Below are 22,819 nucleotides of genomic sequence, written 5' to 3' on the forward strand. Positions count from 1 at the left end.
GGGATGGTGCCAGATGGGCAGGTTAGAGGTGCTCAGCGCTGGTGCTGGGTGGGTGCAGGATGAAGACAGCATCCCAGGGATGATGCCGGGATGAGGATCAAGGTGCCCAGGGATGGGGCCAGATGAGAAGGATGGAGCTGCCGTGGGCAGGATGGAGAGGCCCGGGTGCGGTGCCAGATGGGCAGGATGGAGAGCCCGGGGATGGTGCTGAACGAGAAGGATGGAGATCCCAGGGGTGGTGGCAACTGGGCAGGACAGATGCCAGGGATGGTGGCACTTGGAGAGGATGGAGATGCCACAGATGGTGGCACTTGGGCAGGACGGGGGTGCCAGGGATGGTGGCGCATGGTCAGGACAGCTGCCAGGGACAGTGACACTTGGGCAGGATGGATGCCAGGGGTGGTGGCACTTGGGCAGAAGGAGATGCCAAGGACAGTGGCACTCGGACGGGATGGAGATGCCACAGATGGTGGCACTTGGGCAGGACGGGGGTGCCAGGGAGGGTGGCACATGGGCAGGACGGATGCCAGGAACCATCCCTCGTGGCCGCAGCGGTGCCCGTGGCAGCCCAGCGGCGGTGATGCCCACGGGAGCACGACGGAGCCCCGGCACTGGGCAGCCCGGAGGTGTGTGGGCTGGGAGCAGCAGCGGTCGGAGCAGCCCGTTTGTTTCTCATTAGCGGCTCTTGGCAGGAGCTGTGGAAAAAATAGCTTCAAACAGCAGAGCTGGAAGGGAAAAGGCTGGGCCGGAGGGAGGGGAGAGGGGCCACGGTGGGGAAGGGGGCGCAGGGCCAGGCGGGGTGCGGGGAAGGGGCTGGGGGTCTGCAGCCTGAGTGGGTGCAGGGACGGGGAAGGGGACGGGGTCCCCGTGGTGGCATCCCGTTCCCCAGGGAGCAGCAGCTGGGGAGCTCAAGCACACGCGTGTGTTGGTGTGTGCTTCTGTGCACAGGGCCGGCGAGCCCCGCGTGTGCGCGCACACCCGGTGGTGTGAGCATGGCCGGGGAGGGGACAGGGCCCCGGGAGGTTCCTCGCGGTACCGGGGCCGATTCTCACGTTTTTGGGGGCGGCGGGAGGCCCCGAGCCGCTTACGCAACCGCGTGTCTGCGAGCTTCGACGAGCGCCGCCAAGTCCCCCGAACACGAGCGGGGGGAGAGCAGGGCGAGGACCGCCGCGAGCTCGGCCCTGCTGCTCCTCCTCCGTGGCACGGTGGCTTGTCCCTGGTGCCATGGTGGTGCCAGGGTGGCACCGGTGCCACACGGCCTCTCCCTAGGGCTGGGAACCGGCAGCGTTGGGATGGGGTCATCTGGGGACAGTGCCTGGGCGCACCGCTCGTCCCCACGGACGGGGCCATGCCAACGGGAGCCGGTGGCACCGTGGCAGCTGGCACATGGATACGGTCCCCATGAGTGTGGGGACACCTCGGCGTGGCCAGGAGGGGGTCCCCGCGTGCCCCTCGCCATGTGGCATGCGTGCTCGGTGTGCGCGTGCAGCCCCGTGTGTCGGTGCACACAGCGGACACGCGCGTGGCCCCGTGGGTTTGGCACAGGTACGTGGCCTCCGGGAGCCACCTGGCTATTTCTGCCTCCCGCCTGGCTTTAATTCTACCCTGGCTGCTGCTGGCGTGTAATTAGGAGCCCAAAAAAAGGCCGGCAGCCTCCCCGGGCACCGTGTAATCTGCGGCAGTGGATGGACACGCAGCGCTGCAGCCCCGGGGAGGGACCGGGGCACTGGGGGGGACCTCTGGGCTGGAGGGGACTGCAGCAAGCTGGGGGGGACTCTGCTTTGGGTTTATAATATGGGGGGGGTGTTGAAAATGAGGGTCCCCACCACAGCAGCCCCGGTTTGGGGACATGCCGGCTACCCCTGGGGAGGGAGCACAGGAGGACACGCGGCGGCAGTGCCTTCGTTAAGCCCCTGAGCCAATTAGCCTGGCACAGCCACCCCGTGCACCCGCCCAGCAAAGCCCCCGCTCCCTGGGTGCCAATAAACCCCTTAAGGGGATGATCCTGCTTAAGGCAGCACCGGGCGGGCAGGGCGCTGTAGCACCCACGGGTGTCACCTCTGCTCCCTGCTTGGTGTCACCGCAGGGACTTCGCTGCCATTCCCCTGTCCCCTGGCTCCCCACGTGCTATGGGGCAGCCCCAAATCGCTGCACCCCCCCACCCACCCCTTGTGTAACTCACCTGGGTGCACGGCCCCTGCCTGTGTCCCCACGGCCCCCAGCTCACCTGCTGGGGGGGCACGGCATGGGGCAGCCCCACAGCCCGGTCCCCAGCCCCATGGCAGCCCCGGTGGTGCGGGGCTGATCGGCTTTGGAGAGCTTAAGGTCCTGAGCCAGCGGCTTCACGCCTGCGAGGAGATCCCGCTCCTTCGGCCTCACCACCATCACCTCGCCTGACCCGGGGACACGGCTCCAGCGGGGCAGCGGAGCACGACTGGAGGGTGTGCAAGACACGGCACCCCCTGTGCCACCCCACGTGCACCCCCTGTGCCATCTTGAGCATCCCTGTGCCACCCCATGTGCATCCCGTGCATCCCCAGTGCCACGTCCTGAGCACCCCCTGTGCCACCCTAAGCACACCCCGTGCCACCCCATGCACTCTGTGTGCGTCTCATGAACCCCCTGTGCCACCCCATGTGCACCCCAAGCCACTCCCTGTGCCACCCCATGCACCACCTGTGCCACCCCATGCACACCCTGTGCCACACTGTGCACCCTGAGTGCACCCCATGCACCCCTTGTGCCACCCCATGTGCATCCTGTGCAACCCTGTGCCACCCCAAACACCCCCTGTGCCACCCCGTGCACCCTGTGCACTCCCTGTGCCACCCCATGTGCACTCCATGCACCCCCTGTGCCACCCCGTGCACCCTGCATGCATCCCCTGAACCCTTGTGCCACCCCATGTGCATCCTGTGCAACCCCGTGCCACCCCAAGCACCCCGTGCACCCCCTGTGCCACCCCATGTGCACCCCATGTCACCCCCCGTGCCACCCCGTGCACCCCCTGTGCCACCCCGTGCCCCCCCTTCCCACACCCACAGCATGCACCACACACCCCCCTGCACACACACACTGCTGTGGGCACACACCACGTGCACCATACACCACTGCCCCCCCCCCCCTTCCTGGACACCCCCCCAGCTGCATTTTGGGTTTGGGGGTGCTGGCACCCCCCGGGCTCCCCCCCCCGTGCCACCCAGCCACGCTCCTGCTCCATCGCGGTCTGCAGCAGCTCCCATGGGTACAGCCTGACCCCCCCCACCCCAAAGCTGGTGGGGGGGAGCAGAGCTGCTGGGGCTGGGGGGTTTAGGGGGGGGTGTTGCAGGACCCCCCCCCGGACAGCCCCGGCCCCGCTCCAGCTCCCACGGCCGGGGACACGTGGCCTTTCCCTCTGCCAACGGGAGCCGCCTGCCCCTTGGGAACGGGAGCAAAAAGCCTGGAAATGCCCCAAAATCCACCCGTACCCAGCGGGGAGGGGGATGACACCCCCAGACCCAGCCTGAAGGGCTCAGGGCCCCCCCCCCCCATCACCAAAACGTCCCACAGGGCCACCGGGAGCAAACGGGGCACCCCCTGGTCCCAGCATCTCCCCCCCCCCAAGGTGCCCCCCCCAGCCCCACCGAGCCCCAAGGTGGGGGCAGCAGGAACCAGCTCGGGGGCACCCCAAAATTCTTCCCCCCACTCCCCCCAAGCAAAGCCAAACCCTGAGACCCCCAAAAAATGGGGAGGGGGGATTCTGGACAGGAAGGAGAGATGGGGGCGTTTGGGGGGGGCAGAGGGGGAAATGGGGGGCAGCGGGAGGGGGGCAGCACCATGGGGTGGGGATGGGGACAGGGGATAGGGGACGGGGACAGGGATGGGGACACGGGGACAGGGACGGGGACGGCGCCGGGGCTGCCACATCAGCAGCGGGGAAGGGAAGCGGCGCCCGCAGCTGGGAGCCAGATGGGGAGGGGACGGTGCCGGGAGGGGGGCAGCGGGGGCGGCGGGGGCACCCCAGGGTGTCCCTATGGGTGGGGACCCCCCCCCATGGGGAGGGCACGGGGACACCAGGCTGAGCACCCCCAGCCCTTGTCTCCCAGCTCCCTGGCCCTAATTTTTTAATTTTTTTTTTTTTTTTTGGGGGGGGGGGAATGGAGGGAGGGAGGGCCTGAGGAGGGAGGGATGGACAGAGGGATGGACGGAAGGATGGATGGACAGACAGACCTGCACAGAACCCAAGCAGCCCCGCAGCCCCCTCGGTGCCCTCTTTTGGGGTCATTCCCCAAATTTGGGGGGTTGGGGGTGACAGCAGCACCCCTCATCTCGCTCCCACCCCAACCACCACACCCAGCATCACCCAACTCGCCCCAATTCGCCCCATTCCGGACACCCACCCCCCCCGCCTCACACCCCCACCCCCCCACCCAGGGCCCCCACCCAGGGCGAAGTCTGTGCGGGGAGGCGCGGCGGGGCAGGGCACGGGGTGACCTGCACCCATGGGTCCAGAGTCCGGTGCGGGCACAGCGGTGCCGGGGATGCCAACGCGCCCGGGTTCGTCCCCAAAACCTCCGGGGCGGGGGGGTGACGGTGGCCGGGGTCACCAGGGTGGAAGGGGGGGGCGGTAATGGGACGGGGAGGCCGGGAGGGATCCTTTGGGTGCCAGCGGGTGCTGAAGGGGGGGGGGGTGGCCGGCACCCTAGGGTGTCGGGGAGCGGGGGGAAGCTGCCTGCCGCCGGCACGCGCCTCTCGGTGTCCCCAGGACCATGTTCATCCTCATCATCGTCATCTTCATCTCCATCGTCTTCCTCATCATGATCTTCCACATCTGCCGCAAGCTGTGCCACGACGAGCCCCTGCACCCCCCTCCCTACATGGACCCCCAGTCCCCCGCCTCCCCGCAGCTTGGCCCCATGCCCGCGCTGCCCAGCCTGCCCGGGGGGGGCATCCCGGTGGGCCTGGAGCCCCCGCCCTACAGCGAGGTGGGTCCTGAGTGGCCGGGGGGGGTGGGCACCGGGTGGGTACGGTGGTGGGGTTGTGGGTTTATGGGGTGGTGGGTGCTGGGGCTGTGGGTGCTGGAGCTGTGGGGTGGTGGTTTTGCGGGCTATGGGTGCTGGAGATGTTGGGTTGTGGGTTCTGGGGCTGTGGGTGCCGGAGTTATGGGTGCTGGAGTTATGGGATTTTGGGTGCTGGGGCTATGGGGTGGCGGGTGCTGGAGTTATGGGGTAGGGGGTGTTGGGGTTATGGTGCTGGATGATGGGGCTATGGCGCAGCGAGTGACAGGGCTATGGGTGCTGGAGCTACGGGGTGGTGGGTGCTGGGGCTATGGGGTTGGGGGTGCTGGGGCTATGGGATAGCAGACGCTGGGGCTCTGGGGCTCAGGAAGGCATGGGGGGCACCATGGGGGCCACAAGACACCCCCGTGCCGGGCACCCAGCCCCTACACCCGGTGCTGCGCCATTGCCCAAGGTGGGAACCCCAAGGTGGGGACTCCTCAGGTGGGGGGGGGTTGTTACGGGCACCCTCCTGCCCCCGAGGACCCTGGGGTCCCAGCAGCCCCCCCGCACACACCCTGATGCCCTCTCGCCCCCCCAGGTGACAGCGAAGCCCTTCCTCTACCCGCTGCCGCAGGGGCCGTGCCCCGAATGCGGCCACAACCCCGAGCCTCAGCGCGCCCCCCCCACCCAGACCAACTTCTAGGGGGGGGGGGAGGACACCCCCAGCACCCCCACGGCGACCGGCGGCTCCAGGGACAGCATGGGGACACCCCCTGGGGCCAGCAGCGGCCCTGGATGCAGAGGGGCTCCCCGCACCCCAAACTGGGGGGGCACCCCGATGCTTGCGTCTGTGGCTCCCCCCGGCCACGCTCCCCAAAGCTGTGCTGCTGGTGCACAGCGGAGGGGGTCTCTATTTATTGTTTGAAAAGAACCCAAAGCCCTCCCTGCTCTGCTGTTTTGGGGGAGGGTCTGGAGAGGGGGCCTTGGGGTGGGCGGCTCTGAAGCCCCCATAGGGTCAGAGGGACTTGGCCAGCTTGTGGGGCTGGGAGGAACAGGGGTGTGCGTCAGATGGGGCTCTGCCAGCCTGTCCCCATCCCATCCCATTGTGCCCATCCCATCCCATCCCATCCCATCCCATCCCATCCCATCCCATCCCATCCCATATCCCCATCCCATCCCATCCCATCCCCATCCCCATCCCATCCCATCCCATCCCATCCCATCCCATCGTGCCCATCCCATCCCATCCCATCCCATCCCCATCCCCATCCCCATCCCACCCCACCCCAGTAAGAGAAGCACCCAGGCCAGTTGAGCATCCCAGTTTATTGAACTGGGAGCCCGTTCCCCAGTGGGGAGCTGTCCCCCCCAGGGGTGTCCCCGGGTCCTCACGCCGCTTGCCGGCCCCGGCGCCGCTTGATCTTCTTCTTGAGGAGCAGCAGGTCCAGGTAGAGCACGCGGCCCAGCACCGCCGAGGCGCAGAGCAGCCCCCCGTGGAGGGCCCCCGCCAGCCCACAGCTGAACACGTCCTGCCCTGGGGACGAGCCCGCGGCTGGGACGTGGCCACCACCATGGGGGACGTGGCCACCGCCACTGGGGACGTGGCCACTACCATGGGGGATACGGCCACCACCATGGGTGGACATGGCCAGAACCATGGGGGGACGTGGCCACCACTTTGTGGGACACGGCCACCACCCCATGGGGACACAGCCGCCACCATGAGGGGACACGGCCACCACCCCGTGGGGACACCCCACGCTGCAGGGAGCCCCCCAAGGGGCTCTGCCTCCCGCCTGGAGCTGGGCATGGGGATGGGGGACACTGAGATAGGGGACACGGGGACATGGGGACATGGGGACATGGGGACATGGGGACACGGGGACACGGGGACACGGGGACATGGGGACATGGGGACATGGGGACACGGGGACATGGGGACGGGTCCCTTACCCGTCAGGTAGAGGTTCTTCACGGGCGTCTCGGCTCTCATGGCGGCCACCACCTCCGGGGTGAAGCGGCCGACGTCGTGCTCGCTGCCGTACATCTCGCCGCGGGGCGCCGCCAGGTAGTGCTCGTTGGTGAGCGGCGACGCCGCCTCCACGAACTCCACCTGCCCGGGGAGGGGGGCACGAGGGGGTGCACGGGGAGCACGGGGGGAATGGGGAACACCGGGGGCACTGGGCATGCCGGGGTGTACATGGGTAGGGCAGACCCCCCCACACCAAAGAGCAGGTCCCATGCTGGGTCCAAGCCCACCCCACAGGGCACCCCATTCCCAATTGGTAAGCAAATATCACAAGGCACCCCATTCCCAATGGACCCCCCATTCCCACAGGGCACCTAAACCCCACAGGGCACCCCACTCCCAATGGGAACCCCATTCCCACAGGACACCCTATTCCCATGGGGTACCCCACCCCCAACAGCCACCCCATTCCCATGGGGTACCCCACCCCCAACAGCCACCCCATTCCCATGGGGTACCCTATTCCCAGCTGATACCCCATTCCCACAGTGCACCCAAACCCCACAGAACACCCCCTTCCCAACAGACACCCCATTCCCAACGGACACCCCATTCCCACAGGACACCCAAACCCCACAGTGCACCCAGCCCCCACGCGCACCCACATTTCCACCGTGCATCCCACCCCGTGGGGACACCCCACCTCCGAAAGAGCACCCCAACCCCGTGTGCCCCCCAATCCCACGGCCCTCCCCATCCCCACCACCACCACCACCCCCCCCGTTCCCCGGGGACGCCCCCCGCCCGCCCGTCACCTTGTCTCGGAGCTGGGGGAAGCGCTGCAGCGCGCGCTCCAGCAGCCGCTGGGCGATGGCCCCCTTGTACTGCCGGTACTCAGCACCACGGTGCTTGGCACGGGTGCCGGCCCACTCCTCGAACCACTCGTACCGTGCCATGGTCAGGATGGTCATGCACGAGCGGCCTGCGAGGGGCACGGTGTCCCCATGCTGTCCCCAACGCCCTCCCCATGTCCCCTTGGTCCCCGTGCCGGTGTCACCCCCGGACACGCCGGTGCCCACCCCGCAGTCACCGCCGTTGGGGTTGAGGAGGTGCTGAGCCGGTGATGCCGAGCGGATGGGAGCCCCGGGGAGGGGGGGGGACACACGGCACCAGCAGCACCCCCCCGGCCCTACCTGGGTGCCTCTCCTCGTAGGTGGGGTCCTTGGCGGCGGGGAAGGTGATGAACATCATGGCCAGGTTCTCGGGGACGTCGTCGCGGTGCAGGGCGGCGTAGCGGGTCATCCTGCGGGCACGGCGTGTGGCACCCGCCTTGTCCCCGTCCCCGTCCCCATCCCCGTCCCACAGCCCCCCAGGGGGGGGCCCTTACATGGTGTCCAGGTCGTTGTGGGGGTAGATCCAGAAGTTGGTGGCGGGCAGGGCCAGCTTGGCCGCGCTGCCCCGCAGCCCCACGAACACCAGGAAGGAGCCCATGCCGTGGCGCACCATGGCCAGGCGGGAGCGGACGTCTGCGGGGACGTGGGAGGGCTGGGGACGATGCCACCCCGCTCCCGGAGGGGACGCTGGGGACACTGGTGGTGATGGGGTCGCTTGGGGCACCAAGGATAATGGGGATGCTGGGGACGATGGGGCTGTTGGGGACACGGGGATGGAGAGGGTGATGGGGACGCTGTGGGTGCTGGGGACTCTTGGGACACCAGGGATAGTGGGGACCATGGGGCTGCTGGGGACACCCGGGGATGCTGGGGACACTGCGGGGTGTTGGGGACAATTAGGACACCAGGGATAATGGGGCTGCTGGGGACAATGGGGCTGCTGGGGACACCATGGTCCCTGGGGACTCTGGGGACACTGCGGTTGTTGGGGACGCTTGGGACACCAGGGATAGGGGGGGTGCCAGGGACACTGCGGGTGTTGGGGGACACCCGGGGACAGTGGGGACACCCGGGGACAGTGGGGACACCCGGGGACTCCATACCCGGGAGGCTGCGGAGCGGGGGGGGCAGCAGCTTGCCGAAGGTGTTGAAGATGCCGGCGTCGGAGATGACGACGGGCGCCCAGATCTCCACCTCCTCCTCGCTCGGCCCCTTCTGCACGGCCACCCCTGCCGGGGGGGGGACACACACACACACGTGGACACGCGACACGGCGCTGTCCCCGCTGTCCCCACGCCGTCACCCTCCCCGGGGGCGGGGGCGCTCACCCACGGCGGCGCCGGCGGGCGAGACGAGGACGCGGGTGACGGGGGCGCGCACCAGCACGGCCCCCCCCGCCCGCTCGATGAGGGGCACGGCGTGGAAGGCGATCTCGCTGGCCCCCCCCCGCGGGTACCAGGCGCCCCGCTGGTAGTGGTGCACCATCAGCACGTTGATCAGGAAGCTGGAGTCCCGCGGCGCCGTGCCTGGGGGGCGCGGGGGGACCGTGAGGGTGGTGGTCCTGGGGACGTGCCCCACAGCCGGCCCCCACCCCCAGAGCAGGGCTGCCGTCCCCTATCGCGACACGAGCCTCCTCTATCGCGACACGAGCCTCCCTTATGGTGACATGAGCCTCCCCTATCACAACACAAGCCTCCCCTATCATGACAGGAGCCTCCTCTATCGCAACACGAGCCTCCTCTATCATGACACGAACCTCCCCTGTCGTGACACAAGCCTCCCCATCATGGTACAGACTTCCCTTATCAAAAGGTGCCCTCTCCTATTGCAATATGGCGCTCTCTGTCACCAAACATCCTCCTGTTATCATGACATGGCCTTCCCCTATCACGATACAGCCCACCCCTGTCATGATATGGCCCTAGCCTATTGCAGTGTGTCCCTCCTGTTTTATGACACTACCTGCCCTATTGCAGGTCAGCCCTGCCTATCATGATACAGCCCTCCCTTACCACGACATAGCTCTCCCTCACCACAACACTGCCCTCGTCTATCGTGACGTGGCCTGCCCGATCACGACACAACCCTCCCCACCACCACGCGGCTCTCCCCTACCACCACGCAGCCCTCTTCTATCGCAGCGGTGCCCTCCTCTGTTGCGACGGCCCCCTCCCTATCGCGACAGCCCCCTCCCTATCCCGACGGCCCCTTCCCTATCGCGACAGGGGCTGACCGTAGAAGAGGTAGCTGAGCAGGGCGCGCAGGTCCTGGTCGGCTGTCAGCCGGGCCACGGCCTCGCTGTGGCCGGTGGCCGCCATGCGGAAGACGGGCGAGATGCGGTGCACGAGGCCGGTGCGGAGCAGCAGGGCGGCCAGCCAGCGCGGCACCATCTTCAGCAGCGCCAGCAGCGCCACGTGCCTCGAGGCCATCTGGGCCGGGACAGGGCCCTGTCACCCCGGCACGGCCACCGCCCCAACGCCCGTGTCCCCACGTGCCGCCACCGGGTCCCCACCACGCTCAGTGCCGTGTCCCCGGTGCCACCAGCCGTGTCCCCACCATCCCCATCGCTCCGGTACCCAACGTGCCCAATGCTGATGTCCCCGCCATGATCACCCTTGTCCCCAGCATGCTCATTGTCCTTGTTCCCAACATGCCCACTGCCCGTGTCCCTACTGTCCCCTTCGCTCCAGTCCCCAATGTACCCAATGCTGATGTCCCCACCGCGGCCACCCTTGTCCCCAGTATGTTCATCTCCCTCGTCCCTGATGAAACCAATTCCCATGTCCCCACCACAGCCACCACTTGTGTCCCCACCAACCTGACCACCAGCATCCCCACCGCCCCTGTCCCCCCCAGCCCCTCACCCGTGTCCCCAGAGCCACCAGTGCCACCCCCTCCATCCCCACACCCCCTCCCGATCCAGCCATGCTGGGGACATGCCACCTCCCACCCCACAGACAGCGAGGGGATGCAGAAACCGAGGTGACACCCCACACACCGGGACCAGGGGTGTCCCCAGAGGGTGTCCCCAGAGGGCCTCGCACCTTGGAGAGCTTCATGAACTCCCTGATGGCCTCCTTCTCGGTGGGGAACTGCTCCTCCAGCGCGGCGGCGAAGGTGGCTTTGCCGGCGCGGAGCTGGTAGCGGCGGGGACCCAGGGTCACCTCGTCGTAGGGGTCGGGCAGGCGCTGCCAGCGGAGCTGCCCGTCCGTCAGCTGGTCCAGCGCCACGCGCAGCATGCTGCCCTCGTGCATCTGCCCCACGTAGTGGATGCCTGCGGGCCCCAAGGGGTCAGCGCCCACGGGGTGGAGGGGACAGGGCTGTGCCCACCTCGGGGACATGCGGTGGGAGCCCCCCAGGGTGGCAGGTGGGAGGTTGAAGTGTTGGGGTTTCCTTGAGGGGGAGGTGGGCAGCAAGCAGGGCACGCACGCTGTGTGCACACATGCATGTTGCATGTAAATGGCATGCTGGATGCATGCGCACTGCATGCACACACTGCATGTCTGTGCAACACATGCATGTGCTGCACACCGCATGCACAGACTGCAAGCACAGTGTGCATGCTGAATGCAGACAGTGCATGAACCCTGCACATGCAAATGCTGCATGCAGTGTGCACAACATGCCGTGCATTGCATAAACACTGCGTGCAAACATTGTGTGCACTGCCGACACGCTGCAGACTGCGTGCGTGTGTGCATACTGCATGCACTGCACACATAAAAGCACACACTGCGTGCACACAGTGGATACATCACAAAAATACCAGAGATGCTTCACACACACACTGCAAGAATACGTGCTGTGCACAAACAGTGCTTGCATGCACCGTGCAAGTGTTTGCACTATAAAAACTGCAGACACTGCACACATGTATTGCACGTACCTGCCTAGTGCAGACTGCAAACGGGCACTGCATGTGCATGCACACGGTGCATGTGATACACACACTGCAGGAACACACACGGTGCACACAGTGCATGCACACACCCCACATGTATGTGCAAGCACAGCAAACACACGCTGCATGCACACGCTGCAAACACGCACCCTGCAACCCTGCAGCACAGCCACAGGCGCACACGGGGACAGGGACTTGACACAGCAGGGACCACCGGGACATGGCGGGGGGGGTCCTTACCCACATCGAACTCGCTGCCCTGTTCCTGGAAGGTGTGGCAGCACCCGCCGGCCTGGTCGTGCTGCTCCAGCACCAGCACCCGCTTGCCCACCTTGGCCAGGGTGCCGGCCGCCGCCAGGCCACCTATGCCGCTGCCGATGACCACGGCGTCCAGGTCCCTTGGTACACGTGCGGCGCTGAACCCTGAGCAAAGGGGGGGAGTGAGGACACGGTGCTACACCCCGCTGCATCCACTCAGCGCACAACATGCACCCACCAGGGACAGACAGACAGACAGACAGACAGACGGACAGCGCGCCCCCACTCACCCCGCTTCAGCACCCGGTCGCGCGCCCGCTGATCCGTCACCAGCGGCCCAGGAGGGTCCGTGGGGGGCCGGGCGAAGGGGTTGCCAGCAGGGGACAGGAGCCGGTGGGCCACCAGCCCCAGAGCCAGCACGCCCAGGGCCAGCAGCAGCAGCAGCAGCGTGGCCCACATGGCTGCGGCCGCGCCGTGCAGGTACTGCACCTCCTGGACTTTGCACCTTGCGGACAACGCACCCTATAGGCTCCGTGCCTTAGAGCCCGGCACCTTATGGACCCGGTGGCTTATGGAGCCGGCGGTTTATGGACCTGGAGGCTTACAAAACCGGCAGCTTATGGACCTGGAGGCTTACGGACCCGTCGGCTTACAGGCAGAGCCGCTTATAGCCACGCGAGCCGCTGGGCACGGCAGCTTATGGACACCCCTCCGCCCAGCGCAGCGGCTTAGCGCAGCAGCTTATAGCCAATGCTGCCTAAAGCCGCTTGGTTTAGGGGGGCTGCAGCCTACAGCAGGGGGCCCACAGCCCGGGAGGGGGGCGCAGAAGGCACAGCCACCCCCCAGTCTGAACCCCTTGGGGGTGGCGGTGGGCTGCGGGCCAGGGCGCAGCGTGGCAGGGTGGGGGCACGCGCGTGTGCACGGGGAGTGCATGCAGGGATGCAAGCGGTGCGCATCTGTGCAAGGAGGCAGGGGCACGGGTGTGCACAGCCAGAGGCGCACAGCGCGGTGCAAACACACGCGTGCACGCCCTTGCACGCGCAGGCACAGCCAGCGCCGCCGCCTGCAGCTCTGCTGACCTCTCCCGGCGGCAGCGAGGAAGGGCCTGCGAGTGCAACGTGACACGCGCACACCCCCCCCGTGTGCACAAACACACCCATGCACACACACACACACCCATGTGGACACCCCCCCCCCATGTGCGCACACAAACACGCACACAGCAGCCACAGCCACCCACGCAGCCCCGCTGCGCACACCCAGGTGCACACCGACACGCGCGCACACGCGTGTGTGGCACCCCCCAGACACCCTCTGGGTGCCAAGCGGGGGTGGAGCAGACTTTTGCAGAGTGAAACCATCAGCATCGGGTGGGAGAGGGCCACAGGTGACACGGGTGGCACGGGTGGCACGGGTGGCACGGGTGGCAGAGCCATCCCCCCGCTTTGCCCACGGTGACACAAAGTCGCTGCTTTTCTCTCCTTGATCTTTAATAAAAGTCACAGCAAAGTACCAAAAAGGAGCAACCCGGGGACGGGGACGTGGGCACCCCGGGGTGTCCCCGCAGGACGGGGGCACGGGGACGAAGGGGACACAGCAGAGGCAGCGCAGAGCCCCTGGGCTGGGCACACTCATGTGCACACTCACGTGCACCCACCCACGCAGCCAGACCCTGCGCTCCCCCCCCGTGTCCCCATCCCCTGGCATCACCCCCCCCAGACACCCCCAGCAGCACCCCAGGGCTTAATTACAGGGCTCATTAATTACAGAGTTAATTGAGGGCTAATTACACAGTAGGGATCCTCGGGGGGGTTATTGCTACCTGGGAAGGGGTGATGTGGGGCAAAGGGGGGTGGGGACAGCAGGAGGGCTGGGCGCAGACCCCACCGGGGGGGGGGGGGAGGGCGTGTTCCCATGGGGAAACTGAGGCAGGGGCCACCCAGCACCTTGGGCACCCCGGGGTGAGGGCTGGGGGGGGGGCACAGCATCCCCTGGAACAAAGTGGCTGGAAAGAGGGGGGCAAGTTTTGGCAGTGAATTAGCTGTGTGGGCACAGGAAGGGGGGGCAGACCCACCACCTGCTTGTGCCTCCCCCCCCCCCAAAAAAAAAAAATAATTAAAAAAAAGAACAATCTGGGAGTGGGTGGGAGGGAGAGAGGGGCTGGGCACGGGGACGGGGGGGGTCTGCAGACCCCAAACCCCCCTCTCAGGTCCTCCTTGGCACACTCATGGCACGGGGGGGGGCACTAATAGACCCAGCTGACGGGCACCCACTGGGGCTCAGCACGCAGGCGCTCCATGGCCTGGCGCAGGCGCCCAAAGGTGCGCTCCAGGTCGTCGTTGGTCAGGCTGAGGTCGAAGTAGTGGCCGTAGCCGCGCTGGATGCGGCCGCTCTCCTCCACCGTCCGCCTGGCGTCCGCCTCCTGCCCCGCGCAGGAGCTGCCTCAGTTTCCCCATCACCTCCCCAAAGTCCCCCCAAGGTCCCCGTCCCATCACCTCCCCAGGGTCCCTGGTCTCTGTCCCATCATCTCCCCAGTGTCCTCTCAAGGTCCCCATCCCATCGCCTCCCCCCAGGGTCCCAGTCCCCATCCCATCTCCTCGTCAAGGTCCCCAGTCCCCACCCCATCACCTTCCTAAAGTACCCCAAGGTCCCCATCCCATCACCTTCCCAGGGTTCCTGGTCCCCATCCCATCACCTCCCAAAGTCCCCCCAATGTCCCCATCCCATCGCCTCCCCCCAAGGTCCCCGGTCCCTGTCCGATCACCTCCCCAAGGTCCCCCCAAGGTCCCCATCCCATCACCTCCCCAGGGTCCCCAGTCCCCATCCCATCACCTCCCCAAGGTCCCCATCCCATCAGCTCCCCCCAGGGTCCCCGGTCCCCATCCTATCACCTCCCCAGGGTCTCCCCAAGGTCCCCATCCCTGTGTCCCCGTGTCCCCCACCGTGAGCTGCTTGGTGGCCACGCCACTCTCCAGCGCTGCCCGGTTCATGGCGCGCAGCGTGTCGGGGCCGGGGGCTTCGATGAACACCACGTAGGGCACGAATTCGGCCGTCCTCAGCACCTTCACTGCCTGGGCAGGACGGGACGGGGCTGAGCCCCCCCAAAACCCCATAAACGCCCCCCCGGCGGGCGCTGCCGTACCTGGGGGTTGACGTCCAGGATGCACATCTTGCCCGCGTCCACCACGGCGCGGATGGAGTCGATCTTGGTGCCGTAGAGGTTGCCCTCGTACTCGCCGTGCTCCAGGTAGCGCCCGGCCTTGATGTCCGCCTCCATCTCGCCCCGTGACACGAAGCGGTACCCGTGCCCGTCCTTCTCGCTCTCCTTCGGCTTCCGCGACGTGTCTGCACGGCACAACGAGCCTTGAGCACGCCCAACCCAGGGGTCCTGTTCCTGGGGTCCCCTTCCCTGGGGTCCCATTCCCAAGGATCCCATCCCAGGAGTCCCATTCCTTGGGTCCCATTCCTGGGGTCCCATTCCCAAGGATCTCATCCCTGTAGTCCCGTTCCTGAGGTCCCATTCCTAGGGTCCTGTTCCTGGGGTCCCATTCCTGGGGTCCCATCCCAAAGATCCCATTCCAGGGGTCCCATTCCCAAGGATCCCATCCTGGCAGTCCTGTTCCTGGGGTCCCATCCCAAGGGTCCCATTCCTGGCCATCTCATTCCTGGGGATTCCATCCCAGGGGTCCCATTCCCAAGGATCCCATCCCGGTAGTCCCATTCCTGGGGTCCCATTCCCGGGGTCCTATTCCCAATGATCCCATCCCAGAAGCCCAGTTCCTGGGGTACCCTTCCTGGGGTCCTATTCCCAAGGATCCCATCCCAGTAGTCCCACTCCAGGGGTCCCATTCCCAAAGATCCCATCCCAGCAGTTCTATCCCTGGGGTCCCATCCCAAGGATCCCATTCCTAGGGTCCTATTCCAGGTGTCCCATTCCAGGGGTCCTATCCTGGCAGTCCCATTCCTGGGGATTCCATCCCAGGGGTCCCATTCCCAAGGATCCCATCCCGGTAGTCCCATTCCTGGGGTCCTGTTCCCAGGGTCCCCTTCCCAACGATCCCATCCCAGCAGTCCTATTCCTGGGGTCCCATCCCAAGGGTCCTGTTCCTAGGGTCCTATTCCTGGTGTCCCCTTCCCAGGGTCCCCTTCCCAAGGATCCCATCCTGGCAGTCCAGCAGATGGCGATGCTTTTAGGGGACAGCTCATGGGAGCGATGGCAATGCTTTCAGGGGGACCGTGATGCCTTTGGGGGACGGCGGCGTCCCAGGGGCCCCAGGGGGGGGACACGGTGACACTCACAGGGGATGGTGGTGCCGTAGCGCGCCTGGTCGGACATGAGCAGCTTGTTCTTGAGGCTGCGGCGCCCCACGCCCTGGGCCCCGATGAGCACCAGGGTTTTCCGACGGAAGGGCGGCATGCGCGCCACCTCCTCGTAGATGAGCAGCTCGTGGCGGTCAAACTCTGCCCGAGGGACAGGGGGGGGACCCTCAGCGGCTGCTGCGGGAACCCCAGGGTGGCCCCAGGACCCCCACGTGGCCCTGGGACCCCTGTGTGGCACAGGGAGCCCCTCATGGCACAGGGACCCCCATGTGGCACAGAGACCCCGCATGGCCCAGGGACCCCCCCCAGGTGGCCCAAGGACCCCCACATAGCCCCAGGACCCCCAAATGGCACAGGGACCCCCACATGGCACAGGGACCCCTGCATAGCCCAGGGACCCCCACGTGGCTCCAGGAACCCCAACATGGCCCAGAGACCCCGCATGGCCCAGGGACCCCCCAGGTGGCCCAAGGACCCCCACATAGCCCCAGGACCCCCACATGGCACAGGGATCCCCACATGGCCCAGGGACCCCTGCATGGCCCCAGGACCCCTGTGTGGCTCTGGGACATCCCCCCCTTCGCTGGTGACATCGCTCACCGGCGTTCTTGGTGGTCAGGTACATCATCCTCTTCTTCCTCCTCCCGCTGAGGCTGCCACACAAGGCCCCTGCCAAGGGCATGGGGACGCTTGAGCCGGGGCTGGGGACAGCGTCACGGCACGGGGACATTGCCGGGGGGGGGTTGGGGAGGGGGTTTGGCACCGTACCGGACCCGGGGGGCACCTCCAGGTCCCGCTTCACGAAGGCTTTGCGCTTCTCCTCCAGCAGCTGGCTGGGGATGAGCCCCGCACTGCCCCCCTCCACGTGGCATGCCTGGGGGGGACAGAGTGGCACGTGGGGACCCCACGTCCCTGGGGACACCCCCGTGCTGCACCCCTGGGAGAGGGGACACAGCATGGCACGTGGGGACCCCTGGGGACCGCCCAGAGCTGCCCCCCTGGGGTCAGAAGGACACGGTGTGGCACGTGGGGACCCCATATCCCTGGAGACACCCCCCCCCGCTGCACCCCTAAGGTTGAGGGGACACAGTGGGGAAAATGGGGACCACACACCCCTGGGGACCCCCCCGTGCTGCCCCCCTGGGGTTGGGGGGACACCACATGGCACACAAGGACCCCTCCCCACAGGGACCCTCCCCAGCCCCAAGCGCACCCTGAACCTCCGCAGCCCCCAGCTGCTGGGGGACCCCAGGCTGGGGGGTGGGGGACAAGGAACAGCCCCCCCCGTGCCCCCTCCCCTCACCTGCCACCAGTTGGGGTCATCCTGGTTGACGATCTGCAGCAGGTCCCCGGCGGCGAAGCGGAGCCCGGCCTCCTTGCAGGGGATGAGGCTGTCGGAGGCCGGGTCGTAGTCGAAGTGGCACTTCACGAAGACCTGGGGGGGCGTCGGGGGGGGCACCAGTGGGGACAGGAGAGAGGGGAGAGCCCACGGGCGCCACGTTCCCGTGCTCCCAGACCTCTGCTGGCTTGTGCCTCGGTTTCCCCAGCTTCTCCCCGCACACTCACACGTGCACGCGCGTGTGCATCCTCCGTGCCACCCGGCGCAGGCAGGCGTGCAAGGCACCCGCGCACACGCAGGCGGCACCCACGGCTGCTGCCACGCACCACAGCGCTCCCAGGGTGGCACCCACGCAGAGCACAGCGCCCACGCACAGCCCGGCGCCCACGCACAGCGCCGCGGCGATGGCACACATGTGTGCACGTGTGTGCGCCCGTGGCACCCAAGGGACCCCGGTGCCGGGGAGCAGGGGGGTGCCTGGGGACAGCCCGGTTGGGGACGCGCGGTGCCAGGCGGCGCGGTGCCAGGGGACGTGGTGACAGCGCTGCTTTGTCCCCAAGGGTGACAGCGGGAGGCTGGCACGGTGAGGGGTGGGGGGCACGGCACCTGGGTCCCATTTGGGGGTGGGGATGGGGACAGGAGGGGGGCTCCGTGGGACATGGTAGGAGGGGGGTGTCCCTGGGGGTGCCGGGACATGGGGGGTTGGGGACCCCAGCCTTGAGGGGCTGGGGACATGGGGCACAGGGTGCTGGGGACTTGGGGCACAGGGGGATGTGGGGCATGGGGAAATGGGACACAGGGCACACAGCAAGGGGGTGGGGGGGCAGGGAGCAGAGGGACAGGGGGCAGAGGGACAGGGGGTGCGTGGCTGTGCAGCAGGGAAGAAGCACAGGGACAACAGAGGCATGGGGACAACACAGGGGAAGGGCAGGGACACGAGCCACAGACAGGGTGCTGGTGCAGGGGGAGGGGTGCAGGAGGTGGGTGCAGGGTGCAGGATGCAAGGTGCGGGATGTGGGAAGCAGCTGCATGGTGCAGGACGCAGGGCTCAGGACATAAAGGGTGCACGGTGCACGATGCGTGGTGCAGGATGTGGGATGAGGATGCACAGTGTGGGACACGCACGGTGCGGGATGTGGGATGTAGATGCAGGACGCAGGGTGCAGGACACGCAGGGCACAGGACACGCAGGACACGTGGTGCAGGACACGCAGGGCAAGTAGGATGCACGGTGCAGGACAAGCAGGGCACAAGGTACGGGACACATGGTGCAGGGCATGCAGGACACAGGGTGAAGGGATGCAGGACACGCAGGACACGCAGGACACACGGGTACCTGCCGGGGCGGGTGGGGCTCCTGGTAGCTGGGCAGGATCTTGAGCACGACGCTGCCGCTGGCGTGGCGCAGGCTGTCCTGCAGCGCCCGGGGGTCGCTGCCCACCTCGCGCCCGTTCACCTCCCGGATGACGTCCCCCACGTGCAGCAGGCCCTGCTGGGCCACCATGCCCCCGTGCAGGATGCGGGCGATCACCAGCTCCCCCCGCTCCACCCGGAACGTCACCCCCTGGGGGCACGGCCCCGCGTCAGCCCCCCCGGCAGTGCCCAGCACCAGCAGGGATGGCAGCGAGAGCCCCAGCACCCTGCGAGGTCCTCGGCAATGCCCCGACACCCTGCAATGCCCCCCAGCACCCTGCAATGCCCCCCAGCACCCTGCAACATCCCCAGAGCATCGCAATGCCCCCAGCACCCACCAGCACCTCTAGCAATGCCGCCAGCACCCAGTGATGCCCCCAGCACCCTGCAATGCCCCCAGCACCCTGCATTAATCCCAGAGCATTGCAATGCCCTCAGCACCCAACAGTGCCCCAGCAGCAATGCCCCCAGCACCCAAAAGTGCCCCTAAAAATGTCCCCAGCACACAGCAGCACCCAGCACCTTGCAGCACCCCCAGCACCCAGCAATGCCCCCAGCACCCAGCAATGCCCGCAGCACCCCCAGCACCCTGCAGCACCACCAGCAATGCCCCCACCACCCTGCAATGCCCCCAGCACCCAGCACTGTGCCCAGCACCCCGCAGCGCCCCATGCAATGCCCCCAGCACCTCGCAGCACCCCCAGCAGCACCCCCAGCAGCGCCCCCAAACCCCCACAGCGCCCAGCCCTCTCTCACCAGGTTCTCCCCGGCCACCTTGCGGATGCCCACCATGCGCACGGCGTCGGGGGGCACGGGCTGGTTGTTGAAGGCCGGGTCCAGCACGGGGCTGGGCGGGGGGGTCTCGTAGCTCTTGGAGGCCACCGAGTCGTGGGTCTCCAGCAGGGACTGCAAAGCACGCGGCCGTCAGGGGAGCTTTGCACGCTCCCCTCGCACGCTCGCCTCGCACGCGCACCGTGCACGCGCGGCACACCTGGAAGTGCGGCTCGCGCAGGATGCGTGCCAGCTCGGCCGCGGCGCTGTCCTGGCACGCCAGGTGCCCGATGTCGCGCAGGATGTCCTGCACCAGCTCCACGTTGTTGTCCCGCACCGCCTCCAGCTTCGTCTCCTCCAGCCGCTCGTGGGCCTGCGGCGGGGGCGAGGGACCCCCCGCTGCCACCAGCGCCCGGTGCACGTGCACGCACACACACACGCGCACGTGTGTGCATGCGATGCTTGCTCACAGCGCCCTGTGCGCACGTGCACGTGTGCAAACTCCTCCTTTGGGATGCACGTGCAAAGCCACAGGGTATGCTTGTGCATGCACACCTGCACGCACACCTCCCCGCCAAGCTGTGCATGCACACACCAGCACACGTGTGCATGTGCAAGTGTGCACACGCTGGTGGACACGCGGGATGGGGGGGCACAACCACGTGCTCTCCATGCGCATGCCTGGCAGATGATGCACACACAAACACACACACACGTGCACGCACACACACACACACGTGCATGCACACACACACACACGTGCACACACACCTCCTTGCACACCGCCTCTCCCCTACCCACCCACCCTCAGCGCCCTCCTGATGTCCCCCACCCCGCACACAGCTGCAGCACAGCAGCCGGGCACACCCGGCTGTGCACACACGCGCGTGCAAACACGCACGCTTGCTTCCACACGTGCACACCTCCCTGCATTTACACACAGGCATGCAAGCACACAACACATGTGCATGCACACATCTGCACATGCATCCCCACAGGTGCACGCACACACGTGTGCACACCTCCCACCACACTCCTGCACACACACACACACACGTGCAAGCAGACACAACCGTGCACCTTGCTCCACACAGCAGCACACACACACACGCATGTGTGCCCGTGCACACCCCCCATCCATGCACCCCCGTGCTCCCACACACCCCCCGTGCCCCCTCCTGCATCGGGGGTGGCCCAGGGGGGGTCACGGTGCCCCCCACCCCCCGGTACCTTCGCCAAGGAGCGCACTATCGGGCTCTCCATGATGCCCCGCAGGAAGATGAGGTCGAGGTCGGCGGCGCCGGGGGCGCTGGGGAGGCCCAGGAGGTTGTCGAGGACCTGCTGCATGGCTGGGGCACGGGGACACGTCGGGGGGGTGGCCGTGGGGTGCCCCCCCCCGCCCCAAAGCACCTCACAGAGGGGTAAAGGTGCAGTCCCGCTACAGTGGGGGGGGCAGCTCCGTGCCGTGGCCTCCCCGTGCCTCAGTTTCCCTGCAAAGGACTGCCCCCCCCCATGGATCTGCAGACCCCCCCCCCATAGCTGCAGGAGATTGCACAGTTCATGAGGTGGGGGCAACAAGGAAAGCCCCCCCCTCAAAAAAAAAAAACTTCACTTTGGGAGGGGCTTCAGGAGGGAATCCCCCCAACCCCCCGGGGGGGTTCCCCACAGTCGGTACTTGCAGCAGCAGGTGGGTTTGCAATGCAATGGGGGGGGGGCTGCAATGCAACGGGGGGGGGCTGCAATGCAACTGGGGATGCAATACAGCCAAGGCAGAGGGGGGGGTGCAATGCAACCAGGCAGCACAGCACAAACAAGGGGGGGGGGGGTGTGCAATAAAGATGAAGGGGTTGCAATGCACCGGGGGGGGGGGGCGCTGTAATGCAAACGAGGGGGGGGTACAATAAAAATGAAGGGCTTGCAGGGAAGATGAAGGGGCTGCAATGCAAATTAGGGGCTTGCAATGAAAACGAGGGGGTTGCAATACAAACGGGGGGGGGGGGGGCGGCACGATGCAAGCGAGGGGGTTGCAATGCAAACGCGGGGGTGCCTTACAGCCGGGGGGGGGGGTGATGCAGCCGGGCCGTGCATGCAGCCGGGGGGGGGTTGCACCGCGCAGGGGCTGTGCTGCAGCAGGGAGCCGAGGAGATGCACCCAGAGGCTGCGTGCGATGGGGGGGGATGTGCCGGCTGGGGGGGGGGCTGCAACACAGGCAGCCCCCACCCCACACCCGGGGGGGGGTCACAGCCTGGCCTAGGACCCCCCCCAACCCCATCTCCCTACCCCAGCCCCCCCATTCCATCCCCACGCACCACCTGCCCCTTAGCTTGGCATCACCCCCCCGGCCCCCCCCCTCGGACCCCGGCTCCCCCCCTACCTTGGGGTCCCAGGGGGGGCCCGGGGGGGGCCGGGGAGGGCGGCGAGGCCCCACGGCCGGGGCCGCTGCTCATGGCTGCGGGCGCATTGCCCGGCCTCCGCCCGCCTCCTGCCCAGATCCGGGTACCGCGGCCCCCCCCGAGCCCGCTGCACCCCGCAGCACCCCGGCGTGCAACGGGGGGCACGGGCGTGCAACGGGGGGCATGCGACCCCAGGGACTGTGCGTGGGTGGGTGTGCTCACGCAGGTGTGCACGGCTCCTGCATGTGCACCAGTGTGTGCTCGCACAGCAACGGTCCCATGCACAGTGTGCAAGCTAATGCACACACGTGTGTGCTCACGTGCAACACACATGCATGCACTCTTAGTGTGATGATGATGCGGTGCACACCTACCTCTGCACACTCACGTGTGTGCACACCTGCTGGCACAGCCATATGCACATCTGTGCACAAGCACGTGCTTGTGCACACTCATTCTTGTGCACCATGTGAGCAGTTGTGTGCATTGCCCTGCACACAATCACATGCTGCATGCACACACACCTGCATGCACACACGTGCGTGTGCACAACCCTGAGCACCCACGGACACGCTTGTGCACG

At 67.2% G+C, this 22,819-nt stretch overlaps 2 protein-coding genes across 2 annotated transcripts; both read right to left on the minus strand.

Moving 5' to 3' along the window:
• Positions 1-6,318: 6,318 nt before the first annotated feature.
• On the minus strand, positions 6,319-12,459 carry LOC309891638 (all-trans-retinol 13,14-reductase-like; the record flags this gene model as incomplete). Its single annotated transcript, XM_082785982.1, has 11 exons — positions 6,319-6,513; positions 6,933-7,092; positions 7,764-7,930; positions 8,142-8,251; positions 8,336-8,474; positions 8,945-9,070; positions 9,170-9,367; positions 10,075-10,270; positions 10,886-11,115; positions 11,983-12,165; positions 12,291-12,459. 11 exons carry the CDS (start codon positions 12,457-12,459, stop codon positions 6,368-6,370), a joined length of 1,824 nt encoding a protein of 607 aa, XP_082642108.1. The 3' UTR covers positions 6,319-6,367.
• Positions 12,460-14,140: 1,681 nt separating this feature from the next.
• MPP2 (MAGUK p55 scaffold protein 2) lies at positions 14,141-21,190 on the minus strand (the record flags this gene model as incomplete). The annotated part of the gene is made up of 11 exons (XM_082785979.1): positions 14,141-14,422; positions 14,943-15,071; positions 15,143-15,345; positions 16,300-16,461; positions 16,921-16,989; positions 17,089-17,194; positions 17,624-17,755; positions 18,996-19,223; positions 19,829-19,978; positions 20,064-20,216; positions 21,074-21,190. 11 exons carry the CDS (start codon positions 21,188-21,190, stop codon positions 14,246-14,248), a joined length of 1,626 nt encoding a protein of 541 aa, XP_082642105.1. The 3' UTR covers positions 14,141-14,245.
• Between the last annotated feature and the right edge of the window lie 1,629 nt (positions 21,191-22,819).

This window comes from Aythya marila, assembly GCF_965140915.1.
Source record: "Aythya marila genome assembly, contig: HAP1_HAP1_SCAFFOLD_451, whole genome shotgun sequence".
Classification (NCBI taxonomy): domain Eukaryota; kingdom Metazoa; phylum Chordata; class Aves; order Anseriformes; family Anatidae; genus Aythya; species Aythya marila.